The sequence below is a fragment of the Cherax quadricarinatus genome, chromosome 86 (assembly GCF_038502225.1).
Source record: "Cherax quadricarinatus isolate ZL_2023a chromosome 86, ASM3850222v1, whole genome shotgun sequence".
NCBI classification, from domain to species: Eukaryota; Metazoa; Arthropoda; class Malacostraca; order Decapoda; family Parastacidae; genus Cherax; species Cherax quadricarinatus.
Genome location: NC_091377.1, coordinates 6,150,503 through 6,174,569, shown reverse-complemented (window position 1 = coordinate 6,174,569; position 24,067 = coordinate 6,150,503). Strand labels below are relative to the sequence as shown.

The 24,067-nt window shown below is 43.0% G+C and overlaps 1 protein-coding gene across 1 annotated transcript in view; it reads left to right on the top strand.

Annotated features, from left to right (window-relative positions):
• The first annotated feature begins 15,447 nt into the window (after positions 1 to 15,447).
• The window catches only part of LOC138855255 (delta-like protein 4), a 46,475-nt gene continuing 37,855 nt past the window's right edge, over positions 15,448 to 24,067 (top strand). Inside the window, exons 1-2 of the mRNA XM_070103700.1 lie at positions 15,448 to 15,484; positions 20,852 to 20,910. Coding sequence (XP_069959801.1) covers positions 15,448 to 15,484; positions 20,852 to 20,910 — 96 coding nt within the window. The remainder of the gene's footprint in view (positions 15,485 to 20,851; positions 20,911 to 24,067) is intronic.

Sequence of the window (24,067 nt, the reverse complement as noted above, 5' to 3'; positions counted from 1 at the left end):
TCTCGGGCATTATCTATTCTGGATATTGCCTTTCTTGTTTTGTCGTTACCACCACCGATTCTGTTACTTGGCGATTTTAATGCCCATCATTTCCTCTGGGGGGAGGTCTCACTGTGATTCCCGTGGCATTCAGTTAGAGGCTTTTCTTGCCACCCACCCCCTCCATGTTTTAAATACAGGTACTCGCACCCTTTTTGATCCTCAGACTCACACTCTTGCATCGATCTCTGTCTGCTCTTCCTCCGCCGCATTAGACTTCACCTGGTCTGTTCTCCCGGATTTACATGACAGCGATCATTTCCCAATCATTCTTACTTCCCCTTCATATTCACCACCTCTTCGTATCCCACGCTGGCAATTTGATCAGGCAAATTGGAACCTTTACTCACAACTGTTTTTAGTGAGGTTCCTTCTTCGTCCTCCATTGATGAGCTTTTACACCTCTTCTTGTCCTCCATTTTAACCGCAGCTTCTCATTCTATACCCCAAACTTCGGGCAGGCATTCTCAGAAATGCGTGCCTTGGTGGTCTCCTGCTTGTGCTCGTGCAGTACGATTGAAACGCACTGCATGGGGCAGGTACCGGTACAGTAGAACCACGGAGAGACTTCTTGATTTTAAGCAGAAGCGTGCGATCGCTCGCCGTGTCATCCATGACGCTAAACGCACTTGCTGGCGAGATTGTCTCCACCATCACCTCTACTTCCTCTGAGTGCAGTCTGGAAAAAAGTACGAAAACTGAGTGGTAAATATTCTCCTGACCCGGCTCCTGTTCTGCGGGTTGCCGGTGTTGATATAGCAAACCCACTAGATGTTGCCAATGAAATTGGCAATTATCTGGTCCGTATTTCTCAGGGGCTCCATCTATGCCCCTCGTTTCTTTCCTCAAAGTCTGCCAGAGAGTTAGCACCCTTGGACTTCTCTTCTCTCAGAGAAGAACAGTATAATGTGCCTTTTACACTTCAAGAACTGGAGGCAACACTCTCAGCCTGCCGATCATTGGCAGCTGGGCCCGACGACATTCATATTCGTATGCTACAACATTTACATCAGTCAGCCCTTGCAGTCCTATTATACCTTTTCAATCTTATTTGGTCACAAGCAGTTCTTCCACAGCTGTGGAAATCTGCCATTATTCTCCCTTTCCGCAAACCAGGCACTACAGGACATGAAGCCTCCCACTATCGTCCCATTGCTCTTACCAGTGCAGTTTGCAAAGTGATGGAACGCCTGGTAAATAGACGTTTAGTGTGGTATTTAGAGAAACACAACAGTCTCTCCACTCGTCAATATGGCTTTCGTAAGGGACGTTCTACCATAGACCCCTTACTACGCCTTTGCGAATAACCACTACGCCTTTGCGAATAACCACTCAGTTATTGCCATATTTTTTGACCTTGAGAAGGCATATGACAACTTGGAGGTATAATATTTTGGCCCAAGCCCACTCCTTAGGCCTCCAAGGCAATCTACCATCCTTCCTTAAGAACTTTTTAACTGATAGACATTTCCGTGTTCGGGTTAATAATGTGCTCTCCCCGGACTTTATCCAAGCTGAAGGTGTCCCTCAGGGATGTGTTCTGAGCACAACACTTTTTCTCCTTGCTATTAATGATTTGGCCTCTAGTCTTCCATCAAATATTTGGTCATCACTCTGTTGATAACTTCGCTATTGCCTGTGCAGGCGCTGACTGTCACCTCATTACAGTTTCTCTCCAGCATGCGGTCGACCGTGTTTCCAATTGGGCCACCACATGGGTTTAAATATTCCAGCACTAAAACCCACCAAATTACTTTCACTAGACGCTCTGTCATCTCCGATCATCCTTTGTACCTCTATGGCTCCCGTATCCCTGAACGTGATAGTCAAGTTTCTGGGCCTCCTCTTTGACCGTAGGTTATCCTGGAAACCTCACATTACCTCTCTGAAGGCAACTTGTCACAGCCGGCTGAACCTTCTTAAAACCCTTGCTCATCTTTCATTTGGAGCTGATCGTCGAACCGTGCTTCGCCTACATTCCACCCTCATTTTATCGAAACTTGATTATGGTGACCAGTTCTATTCAGCGGCATCTCCTGCTACTCTCTAACCTTAACCCCATTCATCACCAAGGATTACGTTTATGCCTTGGTGCTTTTCGCTCTTCCCCTGTTGAGAGTCTCTATGCAGAAGCGGACGTTCCATCCTTATCCGATCGCCGTGATGCCCATTGCCTTCGCTACTATGTACGCTCTCATGATCTCCGCAATCCTTACATTTATAGAATGGTCACTGATATTAGTAGACATTCTTTATTTATTTGCCGCCCCTGTTTACTCCGTCCCTTCTCTCTTTGCCTTCATTCGCTCTTGTCTTCTCTTCAATTACCACCTTTCTGTGTTCATGTAGCATCTCACTTTTCCCTACCCCCCCTGGGAAGTTCCAGCTGTTCGAGTCTGTTCTTTCTCTCCCTTGCTCGAAAACCCAACTGTCTACGGTCGCTTCCCGCTCTCTTTTTCTTGACCACTTCCACTCTCATTCTCATGCCATTGCTGTGTACACAGATGGCTCTAAGTCTTCTGACGGCGTAGGATTCGCAGCAGTGTTTCCGGACAGCATCGTACGAGGGCATTTACTATCTTCGGCTAGTATTTTTACTGCTGAATTGTATGCCATCCTTGCAGCAATTTTCCGTATTGCATCTATGCCTGTGTCATCATTTGTGATTGTCTCAGACTCCCTTAGTGCTTTACAGGCTATACAGAAATTTGATACACCTCACCCCTTAGTCCTCCGTATCCAACTTTGGCTACGCCGCATCTTTACCAAGCATAAAGATATTGTTTTTTGTTGGGTCCCTGGTCATGTTGACGTACAGGGCAATGAACAGGCAGACACTGCTGTGCGGTCAGCAGTACATGACCTACCAGTTTCATGTAGAGGTATTCCATTTACGGACTATTTTGCTGCAATATCTTTCTAACTTTACACCTGTTGTTAACAACGTTGGTCTACTCTGCTCGGTAACAAACTTCAATCTATTAAACCGAGTATAGGTTACTGGCCGTCTTCTTATCACCAGTGTCGAGGTTGGGAGACTACTCTCTCCCATCTTCGCATTGGCCATACTTGTCTTACTCATGGATATCTCATGGAGAGGCGCCCTGCTCCTCTTTGTGAGAATTGCCAAGCTCCATTATCAGTCAGCCACATTCTGTTAGACTGCCCACTTTATCAACGAGCACGCAGAGTTTACCTCCGTAGTCGTCTTCGCTCCACTGCTCTCTCTTTACCTTCTCTTCTTGCTGATGGACCCACCTTTCATCCAGACTCTCTCATTGACTTTTTGACAACAACTGACTGACTTCACAAATTCTGATACCTTCAGCCCTTTCTACCTCGATCTCTTGCTACCCTCTACCCCCGCACTATCCCCTGCCCCGCTGTTTTCTGTAACCTACTGATCATCCCTCCTCCCTTCTGCCATCCAATACCCTCGCTTCCTTCCCTACCCTGCAGCGCTGTATAGCCCTTGTGGCTTAGTGCTTCTTTTTTATTATAATAATAATCTGTAAATGTTCCTCACAGCTTACCTCATTTTTTTCATGTAATGGAGTTTATATAGTTTTTTATATTGTAATACATATTATGATACACTATTACATTACACACATAAGCAAGTAAAGTCTCTCCTCACTTAATGACGGATTTCTGTTCCTAATACTGCATCAATAAACGAATTCGTCGCTAAATGAGGAACATACTACGTATAATGGTAGTGGGTTTGTCAACAGTCACCTTTGCACCATTTAAAACATTTTTAGTATATTTTTTAAATGTTTATACAGAAATGTACTGCATATTGTAATAAACAGAATACAGCCTCTCCTCACTTAGCGACATACTTGTTTACCGATGACTCGGACTTATGACGGGCTCTTACCAATACAAGTGTCCTCTTCAAGGGGGGCTCCTTGGCGTGGTGAAGAGGCTCTTGGTCTGAGGAATTAGCCCTGTCGGTCTTCTTCCTCAGACCGAACCTAATTACCCCCCATTCTCCCCTCCCCTATCCCATCCTCCCCATCCTCCCCTTTTTCCATTCCTCCTCCTCCTCCCCACCCCTCCCTTTTGCCCTTCCTCTTTTTGGCCTTTGGGATTTCTCCCACAGGCGCGCTAGTTCCTCAGTAGGGGAAAGGACACCGGGGTCCATCCCATTCCGTTGAGGTTCTTGGCGGTGGCGTAGTTTGCCGTGGAATCTGGATTGCCTGGGGATGTCCCGATCCCTCTCCGGTATCCCGGAGTAGCTTTGGGTGTCTTTTGGGCGACGGGTGTATCTCTGGAAGCCACCTTTCGGATTCCGGGGGTGGTGGCCGAAGGAGGTATGCTTTGTGGCGGATATCCGGCCGCCCTCTCTTTTGTCCACCGAGGTAGCTCGGCAGATGTGAGGTTGCTATCCCGGATTGCTGGTTTACTGGCATGAAGGGTAGGGTATGGCACGGGTTCCATGCTGCATCTGCGCTACTAGCGGTGTCGAGTCCTCTTGGGCGCGGAGGGAGATTTCCGGCCCTTTCATTCCTCCTGGGAACTATTCCTCCCCGGTCCCCCCTTTTTTTATTCTTTTTTTTATTTTTCTTTTCTTTTCTTCTTTCTTTTTTTTTCTTAAAAACAAAAAGCAAAGGAGTAACCTAACCATGGCAGCCCTAGTCCATGAAACCACTACCCCCGGGCCCCTTCTTGATACCGCACCCCATTCTGACCCTGCCTTGAGTTTAGACCACTCTTCGGACACTCCTGATGCCCCTGTACCTCTTGCTGGTGCTGTTTCCTCACCCGCTTCAGGTACCGGGGCTTCGACTGACTCCTTCGATTTGTCTGAACTCCGCTCTCCTTTGACTATGCTTCCGGCTTCTCCCTCTACGGTACGGCAATTTTCGAATCGCCCGCCCATTTCACACCGGACCAACTCCGGTCCTACTCCTAAACGCCAACGTCAATCTCCTGATGATGCTCCTTCGTTACCTTCCCATTCTACTCGGAAAAGACCGACACGTCAAGCACTCCCTCTCCACGCTCAGTTTCGGACCACACAATGGACTAAATTCTTTACTTTAAGACCAACTTCTTCTTCTGCCTACCTTTCTGACCATAGTATTGGCAAAGCGCTCCTGCGTCATGTTGGCAGAGATATTTCATTTCACGCTCTCAAGAGCGGTACGCGCATCGTCACTGTCCAGAATGCTACCCAAGCTCATGATCTTTCTCTCCTTTCGAATATCGATACTACTCCTATCACTATTGAAAAACATCTTTCTCTCAATTCTTGTAGTGGTACTGTCATTCTGCCCCATACCATAGTCCAACAGAATTTCCAGTCATGTGGCAATGACATTTTTGAACAGCTGGAACTCCAGGATCTCCCAATCCTCAAAGTAGACACTTATGTCCTTCCTGCCCGGGGGCGGAGACGTTACCCTTGCAATGTGGCTCGTTTAACTTTTGACAGCCGAGAACTCCCGTCCTCTGTATATGTCGCGGGACATCGGTTACAAGTTCGAAAAGTGATACCTACACCGCAACAATGTAGAAATTGCTGGCGTTTTGGTCACCCAGCGAAATATTGCAGATCTATGGCCGAATGCCCAGTCTGTGGTGCCGACGACCATTCTAATACATCTTGCAGTCAACCTCCATCTTGCCTTAATTGTAATGAAGCTCACCCTTCGTACTCCCGCCGTTGCCAGGTCTACTTAAATGAACGTGAAATCCGTTGCCTCAAAGAGGCAGAAGGTCTCCCTTATGCTATGGCAGTTACTCATCTCCGCCTTCAAGGGAGACTACCCCGTGTTTCTTATTCTCGTGTTTCCAAACATCCCCCCACTTCTGGGGTCCCATCTTCTGCAGCCTCCTCTGTTGTTACCCCTCCCATAGCCACTACGGCATCTAATCCTTTTGCTGTCCTTGGCTCTGACGTCCCGACTACAACTCAGTCTGTTCTCACATCTTCGCGTCCTTCCTCACAAGCCCCAGTATCGACAAGACCTCGTACGACACCTAATACCAATCGCCCCTCTACTCAGAAGTCCAAAAAATCCACATTGCTCAAATCTTCTTTGCCCCCTCCTTCCCTTCTTCCACCTCCACACTTTACCTTTCCAGTCTCTGTACCTAGTTCTTCCCCTCTCTCTGGCTCTATTACAAGTGTGGAGATTCACCCTCCTCCTCGTACTATGCCTTCCACCCCCGTCCCCTCCCAAGTTTCTCCCTCTTCTGCCACCTCCCAGGTTTCTGCCTCCTCTGTCCCCCCCCACACTTCATCTCCAGTCCCTTACACTCTTCCCTCCCCCTCTACTTTGGTACAGTCCATTACTGTCCCAATCTTTACTCACCCTCCTCCTTCTCTCTCCAATATGGTCTCCCATACATCTTTGAATTCAGAAACACTTGAAGCCATTTCAGAATATATTGCAGAGACTAAACCTTCAATGGACATTGATTCACTTCCTGTTCCTTCTCTTCCCTCTCCTCCATCTTCACAACCCCATTCTTCGCAACGCTCCGTTCCTTCGCTACTTGAACGTCTTCCAATGCCACCACACGTTGACTTTTCTAACCCCTCTAGTCCGTAGGTGCCTTTACCTACAGATTCCTGATATTTTCTTCATCGCCAATCATGGCCTATTTACAGTGGAATATCCGCGGCCTCAGGGGTAATCGGGGTGAGCTTCAGATGTTGCTTTCCAGGTTTTCCCCTGTTGGTGCTTGCTTACAAGAACCAAAATTACACTCGGCTGTTTTCCAACCTATCTCAGGCTATAATTTATTGTATTCTTCGGATCCTTTCTCAGATGGGACCTTTAATGAAAGTGCCCTTCTTCTACGCAATGATATTCCGTACTGTCAGCTATTTGTCCATACCTCGCTGCATTACACTGCAGCCCGTATCCACTTGAATAAGTGGTTTACAATATGTTCTTTATATCTCTCTCCTTCTCGAGCATTTTCTATCCCAGACTTTGCCTTTCTTGTTTCATCCTTACCACCACCACTTCTGTTACTTGGTGATTTTAATGCCCACCATTTCCTCTGGGGGGGGTCTCATTGTGACTCACGTGGCATTCAGTTGGAGGCTTTTCTCGCCTCTCACCCCCTCCATGTTTTAAATACAGGTACTCCCACCCATTTTGATCCTCGTACTCATACTCTCTCTTGCATCGATCTATCAGTCTGCTCTTCCTCCACTGCACTAGACTTCACCTGGTCTGTTCTACCAGACTTACATGACAGCGATCATTTTCCGATCATTCTTACTTCTCCTTCCTATTCACCACCTTTCCGTAGCCCTCGCTGGCAATTTGATCGGGCAAATTGGGATCTTTACTCACACCTCACTGCTTTTAGTGAGGTTCCTTCTTCATCCTCCATTGATGAGCTCCTACACATCTTCTCGACGTCAGTTTATACCGCAGCTTCTCATTCTATACCCCAAACCTCAGGCAGGCATTCTCAGAAGTGCGTGCCTTGGTGGTCTCCCGCTTGTGCTCGTGCAGTACGTTTGAAACGTGCTGCATGGGGCAGGTACCGGTACAATAGAACCGCTGAGAGACTTCTTGATTTTAAGCAGAAGCGTGCGATCGCTCGCCGTGTCATCCGTGAAGCTAAACGCACTTGTTGGCGAGACTATGTTTCCACCATCACCTCTGCTTCTTCTATGAGTGCAGTCTGGAAAAAAGTGAGGAAATTGAGTGGTAAATACTCTCCTGACCCAGCTCCTGTTCTACGGGTCGCTGGTGTTGATGTAGCAAACCCTCTCGACGTTGCCATTGAACTTGGCACACATCTGGTCCGTATTTCCCGAGGGCTCCATCTATGCCCCTCGTTTCTTTCCTCAAAGTCTGCCAGAGAGTTAGTGCCCTTGGACTTTTCTTCTCTCAGAGAAGAACAGTATAATGTGCCTTTTACACTTCAAGAACTGGAGGCAACGCTCTCAGCTTGCCGATCATCGGCAGCTGGGCCTGACGACATTCATATTCGTATGTTACAACATTTACATCGGTCAGCCCTTGTAGTCCTCTTACACCTCTTCAATCTTATTTGGGCACAAGGAGTTCTTCCCCAGCTGTGGAAATCTGCCATTGTTCTTCCTTTCCGCAAACCGGGTACTACAGGACATGATGCCTCCCACTATCGCCCCATCGCTCTTACTAGTGCAGTTTGCAAAGTGATGGAACGTCTCGTAAATCGACGTTTAATGTGGTATTTAGAGACACACAACAGTCTCTCCGCTAGTCAATATGGCTTTCGTAAGGGTCGTTCTACCATAGACCCCTTACTTCGCTTGGATACGTATGTTCGTAATGCCTTTGCGAATAATCACTCAGTTATTGCCATATTTTTTGACCTTGAGAAGGCATATGACACAACTTGGAGGTATAATATTTTGGCCCAGGCCCATTCCTTAGGCCTCCGAGGCAATCTACCATCCTTCCTTAAGAACTTTTTAACTGACAGACATTTCCGTGTTCGAGTCAATAATGTTCTTTCCCCGGACTTCGTCCAAGCTGAAGGTGTCCCTCAGGGATGTGTTCTAAGCACAACACTTTTTCTCCTTGCTATAAATGATTTGGCCTCTGTTCTTCCACCCAATGTTTGGTCATCACTCTATGTTGATGACTTCGCTATTGCTTGTGCAGGCGCTGACTGTCATCTTATTGCAGTTTCTCTCCAGCATGCGGTCGACCGTGTTTCCACTTGGGCCACCACGCATGGGTTTAAATTTTCAAGTACCAAAACTCACCAAATTACTTTCACTAGACGCTCTGTTATCTCCGATCATCCTTTGTATCTCTATGGCTCCCGTATCCCCGAACGTGATACAGTCAGGTTTCTAGGCCTTCTCTTTGACCGTCGGTTATCCTGGAAACCTCACATAACCTCTCTGAAGGCAATTTGTCACAGCCGGCTAAACCTTCTTAAAACCCTTGCTCATCTTTCCTGGGGAGCTGATCGTCGAACTCTGCTTCGCCTACATTCAGCCCTCGTTTTATCGAAACTCGATTATGGTGACCAGATTTATTCCGCGGCCTCTCCTGCTACTCTCTCTAGCCTTAACTCTATCCATCACCAAGGATTACGTTTGTGCCTTGGTGCTTTTCGCTCTTCCCCTGTTGAGAGCCTCTATGCAGAAGCGAATGTTCCATCCTTGTCTGATCGCCGTGATGCCCATTGCCTTCGCTACTATGTACGCTCTCACGATCTACACAATCCTTCCATTTATAGAATCGTCACCGATATTAGTAGACATTCTTTATTCGTTCGCCGCCCCTGTTTGCTCCGTCCCTTTTCTCTTCGCCTACATTCACTCTTGTCTTCCCTTCAGTTACCACCTTTATATGTTCATGTAGCATCTCACTTTTCCCTACCCCCCTGGGAAGTTCCAGCTGTTCGGGTCTGTTCTTTCTCACTCCCTTGCTCGAAAGCTCAACTGCCTACGGTGGCTTCCCGCTCTCTTTTTCTTGATCACTTCCATTCCCATTCTCATGCCACTGCTGTGTACACAGATGGCTCTAAGTCTTCAGACGGCGTCGGATTCGCAGCAGTGTTTCCGGACAGCGTCGTGCGGGGACATTTACTATCTTCAGCTAGCATTTTTACTGCTGAACTGTATGCCATTCTTGCAGCACTTATTCGTATCGCATCTATGCCTATGTCATCATTTGTAGTAGTCTCAGACTCCCTTAGTGCTCTACAGGCTATACGAAAATTTGATACATCTCATCCCCTAGTTCTCCGTATCCAACTTTGGCTACGCCGTATCTCTACCAAACATAAAGATATTGTTTTTTGTTGGGTCCCTGGTCATGTCGACATACAGGGCAATGAACAGGCAGACACTGCTGCGCGGTCAGCAGTACATGACCTACCAATTTCCTATCGAGGTGTTCCATTTCTTGACTATTTTGCTGCAATAGCTACCCACCTTCGCACCCGTTGGCAACAACGTTGGTCAACTCTGCTCGGTAACAAACTTCATTCTATTAAACCGAGCATAGGTTACTGGCCGTCTTCTTGTCATCAGTGCCGAGGTTGGGAGACCACTCTCTCCCGCCTTCGCATTGGCCACACTCGTCTTACTCATGGGTATCTCATGGAGAGGCACCCTGCTCCTCTCTGTGAGCAGTGTCAAGTTCCAGTATCGATTAGCCACATTCTGTTAGACTGCCCTCTCTATCAACGAGCACGCAGAATTTACCTCCAACGTCGTCTTCGTTCTACTACTCTCTCTTTACCTTCCCTTCTTGCTGATGGACCCTCCTTTAATCCTGACTCTCTCATTGACTTCTTGACAACGACTGATTTACTCCACAAACTCTGATGATACTTTTCGCACTCCCCTCAGCCCTTTCTAGTTCAGTCTCTTGCTGCCCTTTACCCTTTCACCATCCACTGCCCCGCTGTTATCCGTAACCTATTACTCATTCATCTCCCTTTTGCCACCTGATGCCCTCGCTTCCTTCCTGCCCTGCAGCGCTGTATAGTCCTTGTGGCTTAGCGCTTCTTTTTGATTATAATAATAATAATTCTTTGGTTATTCTGGGTGGCTAACCCTCTGGATTAAAAATCTAAACAAATCTTATGTTGTCACAGAATTCTGCAAGCTACTGCTCTGGATATGGAAAAGAAAATGTGTATATTTTGTATAACATTTAATTTATTAAATAATTGTAAATTATATTTATATGAAAAAAAGATCAGCTTTATTACAATTAAATTTCTACCTAATTTTTTAATAACTATTAAATGTAAGTAGATTTAAAGAATTGTTTCCAAAAATTTATCCAAGTTTGAAGATGACTACCTTTGTAAACTTCTTTATGGAATATTAAGTTATTCAGCAGACCAATTTTGATCATATTTTGTAAATATTTTCACAGGATCAGCTTATAGCAGAATAATTTATAAGGTCTGCAACTCTGAAAATTTCACAGGAACCAAATGTGTAATCTCTTCACCTACACAGCCATTACATTGATAGGAGAGTTACCAAATGTAACACACAGCTGTTACACTGATAGGTTACTTACCAAGCATACAGTTTACACATACACAATCATTAAACTGGTAAGATAGTTACCAAGTGTAAAACATTTTCACTTTAATAATTAAAGTAAGTGAAAGGACAGTTACCAAGTAAAGCCTTGCTTGAATAATTAAGAAAGACTATGTAATGAACAGTACCAACATGCAAGGTTATAATTGAGGACTTTGGGTTTTGGTTCACTTATTTGAATGTGGATTTCAATCAGATCATGGTACTTTGAATTTTATTTATTCAAAATGTTATTTTAAGAATATACAGTGGACCCCCGCATAACGATGGCATCGCATAGCGATTTTTCCGCATAACGATTACTTTTATCGCAAAATTTTTGCCCCGCATACCGATTAAAAACCCGCATACCGATTTTCGTCCGAGACGCGTCCAATGTGCCCTCAGCCAGCCTCACATGTGCCGCTCCGTCCCATTGTTTACCAGCCAGCCTCCGCGGTAACATCCAAGCATACACTCGGAATATTTCGTATTATTACAGTATTTTCGGTGCTGTTTCTGGAAAATAAGTGACCATGGGCCCCAAGAAAGCTTCTAGTGCCAACCCTACACCTCAAAGGGTAAGAATTACTATAGAGATGAAGAAAGAGATAATTGATAAGTATGAAAGTGGAGTGCGTATAGCCGACCTAGTCAAGCTGTACAAGAAACCCCAATCAACCATCGCTACTATTGTGGGCACCAGAAAGACAATCAAGGAAGCTGTTCTTGCCAAAGGTTCAACTGTGTTTTCGAAACAAAGATCGCAATTGATGGAAGATGTTGAGAGACTCTTATTGGTGTGGATAAATGAAAAACAGATAGCAGGAGATAGCGTCTCTCAAGCGATCATATGTGAAAAGGCTAGGAAGTTGCATGAGGATTTAATTAAAAAAATGCCTGCAACTAGTGATGATGTGAGTGAATTTAAGGCCAGCAAAGGTTGGTTTGAGAGATTTAAGAAGCGTAGTGGCATCCATAGTGTGATAAGGCATGGTGAGGCTGCCAGTTCGGACCACAAAGCGGCTGAAAAATATGTGCAGGAATTCAAGGAGTACATAGAAACTGAAGGACTGAAACCTGAACAAGTGTTTAATTGTGATGAAACAGGCCTGTTCTGGAAGAAAATGCCAAGCAGGACCTACATTACTCAGGAGGAAAAGGCACTCCCAGGACATAAGCCTATGAAAGACAGGCTTACTTTGTTGATGTGTGCCAATGCTACTGGTGATTGCAAAGTGAAGCCTTTATTAGTGTATCACTCTGAAACTCCCAGAGCGTTCAGGCAAAAGAATGTCCTCAAGGATAATTTGTGTGTGCTGTGGAGGGCAAACAGTAAGGCATGGGTCACTAGGGAATTTTTCTATAACTGGTTACACCATGCATTTGCCCCCAATGTGAAAAATTACCTAACTGAAAAGAAATTAGAACTTAAGTGCCTCCTGGTGTTAGACAATGCCCCTGGTCATCCTACAGACGTGGCAGAGCGACTTTATGGGGACATGAGCTTCATTAAGGTGAAGTTTTTGCCTCCTAATACCACTCCTCTCCTGCAGCCCATGGACCAGCAGGTTATTTCCAACTTCAAGAAACTGTACACAAAAGCTCTGTTTGAAAGGTGCTTTGTAATGACCTCAGAAACTCAACTGACTCTAAGAGAGTTTTGGAGAGAGCACTTTAATATCCTCAATTGTGTAAACCTTATAGGTAAGGCTTGGGAGGAAGTGACAAAGAGGACCTTGAACTCTGCTTGGAAGAAACTGTGGCCAGAATGTGTAGACAAAAGGGATTTTGAAGGGTTTGAGGCTAACCCTGAGAATCCTGTGCCAGTTGAGGAATCCATTGTGGCATTGGGAAAGTCCTTGGGGTTGGAGGTTAGTGGGGAGGATGTGGAAGAGTTGGTGGAGGAGGACAATGAAGAACTAACCACTGATGAGCTGCTAGATCAACTTCAACAGCAAGAGGCCACACCTGAGGAAATTGCTTCGGAGGAGGGGAGAGAGAAATTGAAGAAGTTGCCTACTTCAAAGATTAAGGAAATCTGTGCAAAGTGGCTTGAAGTGCAAACCTTCATGGATGAAAATCACCCTCACACAGCTATTGCAAGCCGTGCTGGTGATTATTACACTGACAATGTTGTGAAACACTTTAGGCAAGTCATAAAGGAACGAGAGGTACAGGCCACTATGGACAGATATCTTGTGCGAAAGAAGTCCAGTGACTCTGAAGCTGGCCCTAGTGGCATTAAAAGAAGAAGGGAAGTAACCCCAGAAAAGGACTTACTACCTCAAGTCCTAATGAAAGGGGATTCCCCTTCTAAACACTAACACACACTCTCCCCTCCTCCCATCCCATCAATCATCACCAGATCTTCAATAAAAGTAAGTGTCATTTAATTGTGCATGCCTTTTTCAGTTTGTGTGTATTAAAATTAACATTTCATGTGGTAAAAAAAATTTTTTTTCATACTTTTGGGCGTCTTGCACGGATTAATTTTATTTCCATTATTTCTTATGGGGAAAATTCATTCGCATAACGATTATTTCGCATAACGATGAGCCCTCTTGCACGGATTAAAATCGTTAACCGGGGGTCCACTGTATTAATCTTGTGTGTTTGTAGTTCTTGATGCCTTGTTCTCACTGGTACTTTTCCTTAGTTGTACTTCTGTCTTATCTTTCCCCTTGAAGAAAAGACACAGCTTTTATCATCATCATGTTTTGCTTTATGTAGAATTTTATTGGACTTCAAACATTGTTACAATAAAAGGGTGCTCTAAACCTGTGCTTTTTCTTCACTACTGTTGGCTGTATGCCTTTGTATCCAGTTTATTTTCCCTAGACATATTGACTACCTAAAGATGTCTACAACATTTGTATGATCACTGAAGCACTTCATCTAGGTTTCTGAAAATGTTAATCTGATCTTGTGAAAACTTAGTAATAATTTTTAGATAGCTTGTTTTCTCTGAGAAGGCCCCAGTCTTGTTCAAAGATAATGGCACATATTTTTTTTTAGGGTGTCCTCGTCCTCCTCCTCCTCCCTCCTCCTCCCTCCTCCCCCCTCCTCCCTCCTCCTCCTCCCTCCTCCTCCTCCCTCCTCCTCCTCCCTCCTCCTCCTCCCTCCTCCTCCTCCCTCCTCCTCCTCCCTCCTCCTCCTCCCTCCTCCTCCTCCTCCCTCCTCCTCCTCCTCCCTCCTCCTCCTCCCTCCTCCTCCTCCTCCCTCCTCCTCCCTCCTCCTCCTCCTCCCTCCTCCTCCCTCCTCCTCCTCCTCCTCCTTCCTCCTCTTCACCTCCGTCCTCCTCCTCCTTCCTCCTCCGTCCTCCTTCTCCTTCCTCCTCCTCCTCCCTCCTCCTCCCTCCTCCTCCCTCCTCCTCCCTCCTCCTCCCTCCTCCTCCCTCCTCCTCCCTCCTCCTCCCTCCTCCTCCCTCCTCCTCCTCCTCCCTCCTCCTCCTCCTCCCTCCTCCTCCTCCTCCCTCCTCCTCCTCCTTCCTCTTCCTCCTCCTCGTTTTTCCTCCTCCTCCTCCTTCCTCCCCTCCTTCCTCCTCCTCCTCCCTCCTCTTCCTCCCTCCTCCTCCTTCCTCCTCCTCCCTCCTCCTCCCTCCTCCTCCTCCTCCCTCCTCCTCTTTTTCTTCTTTTCTTCTCTTCTCTTCTTGGTAACCCTGATAACCAAACAAAATCTTAGCAGTCAGGCTTATCTCTCTTGGGATTCTTTTTATTTTTATCCCCTAGGATGTGACCCACAACAGTAGACTCCTAGGTCCTTTGTCAATTTACTTCTAGATAACATGGGCACCAAGTGTTTGACTGGCCCAGACATCCTGCCTTATAGTGGGGTACAGCCTCATGTCCTTTGAGCATGTTAATCACTGTGCTATGAGTTTGTAACTAATACCCTAAAATCTGTATCTATGGTAATCATTTGCCAGAGATGTTCAGGAAAAGCCCATGTAGCCATTTGCACATCTTCAAGAATGCATTGATATTAAAAATATTTTAACAGCCTTTATTTTTGACATTAGCTATAACAAGTAAAGTCAACCCCTAGATTAATGCAGAATCAAGTTATGCAATTTTGTATTAATGTTAGTGAAAAATGCAACCAAAAAGTTATATTTTGAAAATGCTTGATATTAGTTATTGTGTAGTCAGAAAGAAATGGCATGAGATAATTTTAAAGTTCAAATTCGTGGTAGTCATTGTGGTGGAATTTTTCCCCTCGGACTTACTTGGGCCTACGGGTATACACACCTCCACTTCATGCACTGCCACCCTCCCACAGAAGCTGCCTTACAGTTGCATTCTGGGAGTCATGTGTGCTATTGCATTTATTAAACTATTATAGATCTTTTCATTACCCCATCACATCACTGGATATTAACCATGGCAACTGAAAGGAATGCTAGCAATACTGGAGATGGTAAGAAGAATAAGTATGAAGCTCTGACATTATCAAAGAAACTGGAGGTTGAGATATGCTTGAAGGTGGAGCACATGTGATTAGGACTGCCTGCTCATTTGATTCAAGAGTCGACCATTATAAAGAAAAAAGGAACCTTGTACAACAACCAGTGCAGATTGTGAAAAGCATGAGAGGTTTAAGAATGGGTGGATTCATGAGAAAATGAAAGGGACTCCACTTTTTGTGTTAGAAGAAAGAGCTTTCACAACATTGTACATTTAGTGTTGGATGGTTTGAAAGCTTTAAAAGGCACAGTGGGTGTCATAACATAATTTTGTTGTGAAAATGCATCAGCTAATCTTCCTACGAGAAATTTCCCTGTTGACTTTGTGCAAATTATTTCAGAGAACTGTTAGTCCTGAGCAAGTGTTTAGTGATGATGAAACAAGGCTATGTTTGAAGCATATAACTTCAAGAACTTTCATGAGCAAGCAGGAAAAATTTGTACCTGGCTTCCAAGTAGCAGATCTTTACAAATCTGGTGCTTGGTTATGATTATTATAATTCAGGGTAGCTAAGGATGGATCACTTGCTTTTCTTTGCAAATGTAACTGGTGATTAAAATACTAACGTGATGATTTATGCATAAAATCCATATGCTTTACAAGATGAAAATAAAGCCTTTTTGCCTGTTATTTGACAGTCTAACAGGGTAGCATGGATAACTTGAGTTCCAGTTTACTAAATGATTCAAGCATCTGTTTTTATTCCTGTAATCAAGATATGTCTTGCCAGACAGAGCCTTGCATTCAAGGTTCTTGTTACTCATAATACTTCCCATAGTCATCCTGAAATCTTGCAGTCTGTGGACCCAAATGTGAAAGGGGTGTATCTACTACCCAGTATGACATCTTTGATACAGCCACTGGATCAAGAAGTTAAGACCTTTAACTTCCGCTGCACATGCAAGATCACAGAAAAATTTCATTACAAGAGTGGTTGACAACTGAGACTGGAATGCCAGAGTTCTGGCATAAATTTATCATTGCAGGTTCACTTGTAGTACTTGTAAAGGTGTGTGCACCCACATCAGCACAAGACCCACAGTTATCCACCTCAGCCCAGTAAGGCTACATCAGTCCTCTCCACACACAAATGTCAACAAGCAACTGCAACTATAATGTTAGGTAAGATAAACTGGATTATTTTGTACTAGTAGAATTAAAAAATGCTTGCAGGTGCATGGAATGTAACCTATTTTCTTCATATGTTCTGCACTTCATGCAGTGCTATTTTAAGTTATGCACCAGTTTTTCAGGAATGTAACCCACACTATAATGAAGGGTTTACTGTATAAATTAACACCCCATTATGTGCAGTATAGTGCTATACCATGAAAGAATGTAATCTTGTATATCCAATCAAGCACCACGAGTAGAGAATCTAAATGCAGATCAGTGGCACCTTCCAGTCAGCTATCATATAGGGAGTTAACTTAGATTAAATTGAATGGTTAAGTTAATTTATATATTAGTGTCAAACCATCTAAATAGTTGTGTATGCCTCTCCACTACCTCTGGATTTGTTGGTATAGAGAGCCTCCTTGACTGCTCTATGGTGGATGGAAAGTTTTATGTACTGAGGTGTTTGCATATTTGTATATTTCTCGAGTTTAAATCCTGTTTTAAGGATTAAGTATCCTTGACTGGTACTGTAAAGGGCACGATACATGCAGCCTTAATTACCCCCGTGTAGTTAATTGTAAACCAGTTGGGGATGAGTGGGGGGAAAGGGAGAGATGATGCTGACATTTATATACAGTAGGACTGCCGTATCCACGGGTCAGGTTTCTGCAGTTTGTTATCCATGGGTTACCGTGGCTCGAAAATAACCCTTACTAATGGACCAAAAGCGCAAAAGTAGTGATGGTGGCAGTTCTTCAAAGCCTAAGAGAGGCTGTGAAGTGCTTCTCCACTTGTTGTAATTTATCATTTAAACTTTATCATAGGTATGTATGTAAACAAAAAACGACTTACATATGGGGTTTGCTACTATCCACAGTTCTAGGTACCCATGGTAGGCATTGGAATGTAGCCCCCACAGATACAGGGGTCCTACTATATACTTATTTTTTTGCTGTTTTTTCTTGCATAAAAATTGTTATTCAAAAGAGCAGTAAGGCATGTCATTTGTTGAAGTTATGCACTATTTCTAGCAGCACTTTCGAGCATGTGGCTCTGCTTTCATGCTCTGGTAGGAGCATCAAGCCATTCCTTTTAAACTCCCTACTACCATATTTTTCCCTCCTTTGTCTCTATGGTCCTCTACTTAAGGTCCTGTAGTATTATCTTCTAGTAGTTTTGCTTGCCACCATACTATGTTTCGTGCAGTATGTTTGGATACCAAATCTTTCATGATCCTAGATTGTGCCTTCCTTTGTTCTGCTGTCTTTGATTTTATTAATCTGTTAATTTTACAATTTTATATCAATTCTCATCCCTCTCTGAAAATGCCAATTTTCATAGAGGCAGAATCAACCTATGAATTTTTCTCTGCAGTTGCTCTATTGAAATGGCATTAAATACTCTTATCTCATGTTTATTTGCCTACTCTCCAAATTGCCTTCAAAATAATAAAGGAGGATGTCAATATTGGTGAAGAGCTCTTTATCCAGAAAATAGTCCTTATTACCTCTCGTTCTCCATGCATTGTACATCTCTTGTGGTTTAGCTCTTCTTTTGTAATTCCCCTTTCTATACTAGTAATTGCCTCTTCTATATATATATCTATATATATCTATATTGCAGTGCTCAATAGCACTCAGAGGCTTAAAACATTACTATGCTACATTATTCTTTTAGTGTATGATTTATATTCTGATAAAATGAATATTCTTGAATAAGATATGTAACATGTTCATACACTTGTGCATACATGAATACAGTACCAGCTTGCATAATTACCATACTGTAGTTTGAGAGTTATAAATGACTTATTTACATAGTATCCTGAGTGCATTATATTCTTAATGTCAATTAGAGTGCAATATTTTAATACTTAACTAAAGTACGTAATTACATATACTGTATTTAGCTAGCAATAAATATTAGTAATTATGGGAGAGCAGAGTGACTCGTAAAGAAAAAAATTGGCTTAGTGCAATGATGCATGTTAATTTCGTAAGGTTAAAAAATTACTGAGAGTATATTTAAATGCTGTAATATTACCTGATGATATTCATATCATAATACAGTGGACCCCCGGCTTAGGATATTATTTCATTCCAGAAGTAAGTTCAGGTGCCATTACTGAACGAATTTGCTCCCATAAGGAATATTGTGAATTAGATTAGTCCATTTCAGACCCCCAGACATACACGTACAAACGCACTTACATAAATACACTTACATAATTGGTTGCATTGGGAGCTGATCGTAAACCGGGGGTCCACTGTATAACAAAGATGTCCTACTTTGTTTTATTACATTCAATCTTCACTTGAATGGTGTACATATATACTGTACAAATTATCAGTCTTTGTTTGTATTATTTAAAATCCAAGGATAATGTCTGTTTTTATGTCTTTCGCTGTTTAAATTAGTTATGGAAATTCACAAATACAGTGGACCCCCGGTTAACGATATTTTTTCACTCCAGAAGTATGTTCAGGTGCCAGTACTGACCGAATTTGTTCCCATAAGAAATATTGTGAAGTAGATTAGTCCATTTCAGACCCCCAAACATACACGTACAAACTCACTCGCATAAATACACTTACATAATTGGTCGCATTCGGAGGTAATCGTTATGCGGGGGTCCACTGTAATTCATATTGTGGAGACAACTTGATAATGGTCCAAGACACACTGGAAAGGTGTTTAAATTTTCTTTTCCAAAGTGTAGGTTCTTTGTGAATGGTTCTAGCCATGATATTGTCTTTTACTCTTCAAACTAGGAAGATGCTGAGTAGCTGCTTCAACTGTTTACTTGTAGCTCTTACTGTAGTCATTTTTGTCACTCATCTGTGAGGAATTTTAGTTCCTTAGAGAATATTTCTGTGAAATGTTGGGTGAGGTAATATTACAGAAAAAAAAATGTTAATCATCAGCTGACAGCACCAACCTTGAGCTTCATTGCTAAAAGTAGCACACACAGCTTCTCTAGACGTATAAGCAGTGCTGAAATACCCATATGGGTTTAACACTTTGTGAATTTATAAATACTAATATATATATATATATATATATATATATATATATATATATATATATATATATATATATATATATACAGTGGACCCCCACATAACGATTACCTCCGAATGTGACCAATTATGTAAGTGTATTTATGTAAGTGCGTTTGTACGTATATGTTTGGGGGTCTGAAATGGACTAATCTATTTCACAATATTTCTTATGGGAACAAATTCGGTCAGTACTGGCACCTGAACATACTTCTGGAGTGAAAAAATATCGTTAACCGGGGGTCCACTGTAATATATATATATATATATATATATATATATATATATATATATATATATATATATGTGTGTGTGTGTATATATATATACGGCGATGTCTTAATATATATATACGTACGTATATATGTATGTATATATAATTACAAGAGGTGGAAATTTAGGGTAATACGCCTATGTTTTAGGAAGATATAAATAAAGTGTACAGTACTGAAATGTACAGTGCACTGTACAAGTGATATAGATAATAAATAAAACCTAAGCCTTGGTGTTTTAGTTCCTAAATTCATTAAACTCTTGGATAATTAAATATGTTATTGATGAATCTAAGGTATATAATGCAGGTTCCTAAAAGGGGTTTCTCTGATGTTGATAAAGGGCTCTTGATTCAAGGAATTAAAGAGTTAATGCCCTCTCTTCCCTTTGGATCAAATCTGATTACCTCTCATTACCCAGGAGCTGTATGGCCCCGTGTGTGCTTAATGGCTCCCTATTATTATAAATGCTGGTTGCCAAGCCTGCAAGTCTTTTATTTCTGTAAGTTGTGAAACAGCTGGCTCTCTCTCATGTTATTTACACTTGTATATTAATACAATAAAGCTACAAGTGTCCACAGTTATAAGTGCAGCTAGTGCAGGAAGACAAGCTGGTTGGTATACTAGATGAGAACTTCTCATATCTTGTTCTGCCTATAAGGACTGAAGTCCCCAGCTCCTTCACAACAAGACAGCTAAGTGGATAAGATTATTCATTTAAAACTCCCTTGATATATCTTGTTAGTATGTTTTTGGCAGGGCATTTCATGGTGATGACCATTGAAACCACATGGTGAGTTATCATAGATTAGCATTGACAGTACACCTTTGATTTGCAAATGCTCATTTCTTTATTTTTGGATATTGCAGGGCACACAATGAAGGACTGTGAAGAGAAGGAGCCCTTTGCTAGTGATTTAAAACCCCTGGTAAGCCATAACATAATTTGCATTGTCTAAGTATATAGTTTCTGCAGTGACTGTTAGATGTGGTGTGGCATTCAGACTTGTTGGGGGAATTGGTTTGATTACTTTGTGTAGGTACTTGTTCCAACCAGGCAGATTGTTTCAGGCTATTAAGTGATGCATATCTCATTGTGACTTATGTTTTTTTTTTTTTGTAATAGTTTATATTCACTGTTTATTATTAGGATGGATTGTGTTGAAAATCCTTGTACATTTTGTAAATAGTGTAATATATAGCAGTTTGTCTGAAGAATATATTAACTGTGCAAGTTACTGTACCTCTGAATCTAACTTTTTTCTTGTGTGGGGCTTATTGGCCATTCCTTGTAGCACAACCCAGTACTGCAGGCCTGCAGCTGAAGTACTGCACTGGAGTTTATGAAACAAAGTTTGGGTTAAGCTTTCCATAAATACGTACAGTATAGTACAATAAATCATCTTACTGGACCCTGAAAATGTATTCCCCATCTTCTGACTGACATGCCTAGTATTACTCCTTTGTCCCACATAGCTTCCTCTCTGCTCAAAATAACCTGACTATCAGATTGCACTTCCCTTAGAATCTGTTTTGAGCTCAGAAGGGTGAGTAAGAAAATCTGCTGTCCAACCAAGTTATGCACACAATTGTAAATTAGCATATAACAAATTTCATAATATGCACAATATATACATACATGTATATTCAATCTGCCAGACAAGCTGATGCCTTTGTGTAATTGCACACTGGGTAACATCCAGTCTTCTGCATGGGCATTTCCCTTTACTGACTTCATTATTTTCCAATGCTGATTCAGCACTTGCAGTATCTTTGGTTCTTGGCCTTTGAAGGTGGGTCCCTTACTGCAGTAAAGGGGCTCTTAAGATAAGAATGTTTTGAGGAATTGAACCTCTTCTTCCTTTCCTTGGACATATCTAAATATTAACTATCCTTCCTCTCCTTTTGGTGTCATTAGTGAGAATATTTACCCTTTAGTGAAATCTAATTCCTAGTTAGACCAAAGGAAAAGGAAACAAACACACACACTATACACACTATACACACACACACTATACACACACACACTATACACACACACTATACACACACACTATACACACTATACACACTATACACACACTATACACTATACACACACACACACACACTATACACACACTATACACACATTACACACACACTATACACACAAATATACACACACTATACACACACACTATACACACACTATACACACAAATATACACACACACACACTATACACACACACACTATACACACACAAATATACACACACAAATATACACACACAAATATACACACACAAATATACACACACACAAATATACACACACACACTATACACACACACACTATACACACACACACTATACACACACACACACACACAGTGAAGAGGCAGGGCCAGGAGCTATGAATCGACCCCTGCAACCACAAATAGGCGAGTACAAATAGGTGAGTCCACACACACCCTCCCCCTCCCCACCCCTCCCCACTCCTCTCCCACATAGCCACAGTTCCTCCACTACCCCCCCCCCCACACTCTGACATACACACTACTAACCTAACATACAGAACTACATAGGTTTCCCACTCTAAGGCAATCAGGATAAAACAAAAATGGGTTGCCAGAGAGCAACAAGAAAAACCAAGGGACAGGAGGAGGAAGCTGCAAAGGAAGATTGGGCAGCAGAGATCATAAAAAGGGATCATGAATGGGAGAAGAAACTAGAAGAACTTAGCATGAGAATGGAAGAGAGGATAGATATGGAAAGCAGGAAGTGGGAGGTGCATGTCAAAGCAGCAGAGGCTAGGATACAGAGCTTAGAAGAGGAACTGAAAAATCTGAAACAACCTGAAGAACTAAAGAACATTTCAGGATTGACAACAGAGACTGCTACCTCAGCCACAAATAAGGGGACTGTAGGGAAAGAAGGGGCACAACTGCATGGAGAAGCTCTATCAGAGGAGACTGTAGTAAATGAAAGAGCTAAGCTTTATGTGGAGGCCCTAACAGACAACAGAGCCCAAGGAAAGTCGAGAAGGGAAAATGACAGGCCACTGAGCCTAAGTACATTAGCCAGTGAAACTGAAGGAAGGAAAGCTGCAGTGGAGGAAACCAAATTAAATGAGGGGATACACAGGGATACGCAGTGGGAGAATGAAAGGGTGAGGCCAGTCTTTGTGTATGGGCTCCAGGAAGTTGAAGGGGAAACATATGAAGCAAGAAAACAAGGGGAAAAAAAAGCAATTGAAAGCATGAAAGCAATAGGAGAAGACGACATGACCCAGCTGGAAAATTCTTGGAGAATAGGGGGGTTTGTAAAAAAAAGAACCCGGCCAGTGAAAGTGACCTTCAAGGCAGAAGCGACTCGGACCAGGATCCTACAGGAGAAAGCACGATTAAGGGACATGCCGGCATACAGGAAGGTGTATCTCGACCGCGACAGAACACAAGAAGAAAGGCAGAAACTGAGAGAGATGGTACAAAGGCAAAAGGAGGAAAGAGAGGGGATGGAGAAGACAGACAGGAGATTCCAGACCCAGGAAGAAGATCAAATACAGCCTCCCTCACAACTTCCTTTAGAAGCCTCCCAACCAGGTCAACCCCAGTGCAACCAAACACTCTAAATCAAAACACTCATGCCACATCCAATGACCCCAACCACTACATTACAAACTCCACCCCCACAGCAACAACCCATAGTTCCTTACCAGGTCTCCCACTTCCCCAACCCCAATATACCTCCCAGACCACAGTCTTAGAAAAGAAGTTGAAGGTGTGGTATACAAATGCAGATGGAATAACAAACAAGTATGAGGAGTGGCACAAAAGAATCAAGGAGACATCCCCAGACATAATAGCACTCACCGAAACAAAACTCGCCAGAAGAATAACAGATTCAATCTTTCCATCCGGATATCAAATCCTCAGGAAAGACAGACGGAGGAGAGGGGGAGGAGGAGTTGCACTGCTCATTAAAAACCAGTGGGGTTTTGAGAAAATGGAAGGAATGGATGGCACGGGCAAAAGGGACTACTTAGTAGGAACAATCCAGTCTGAGGGACATAAGGTGATAATTGCAGTAATGTACAACCCAC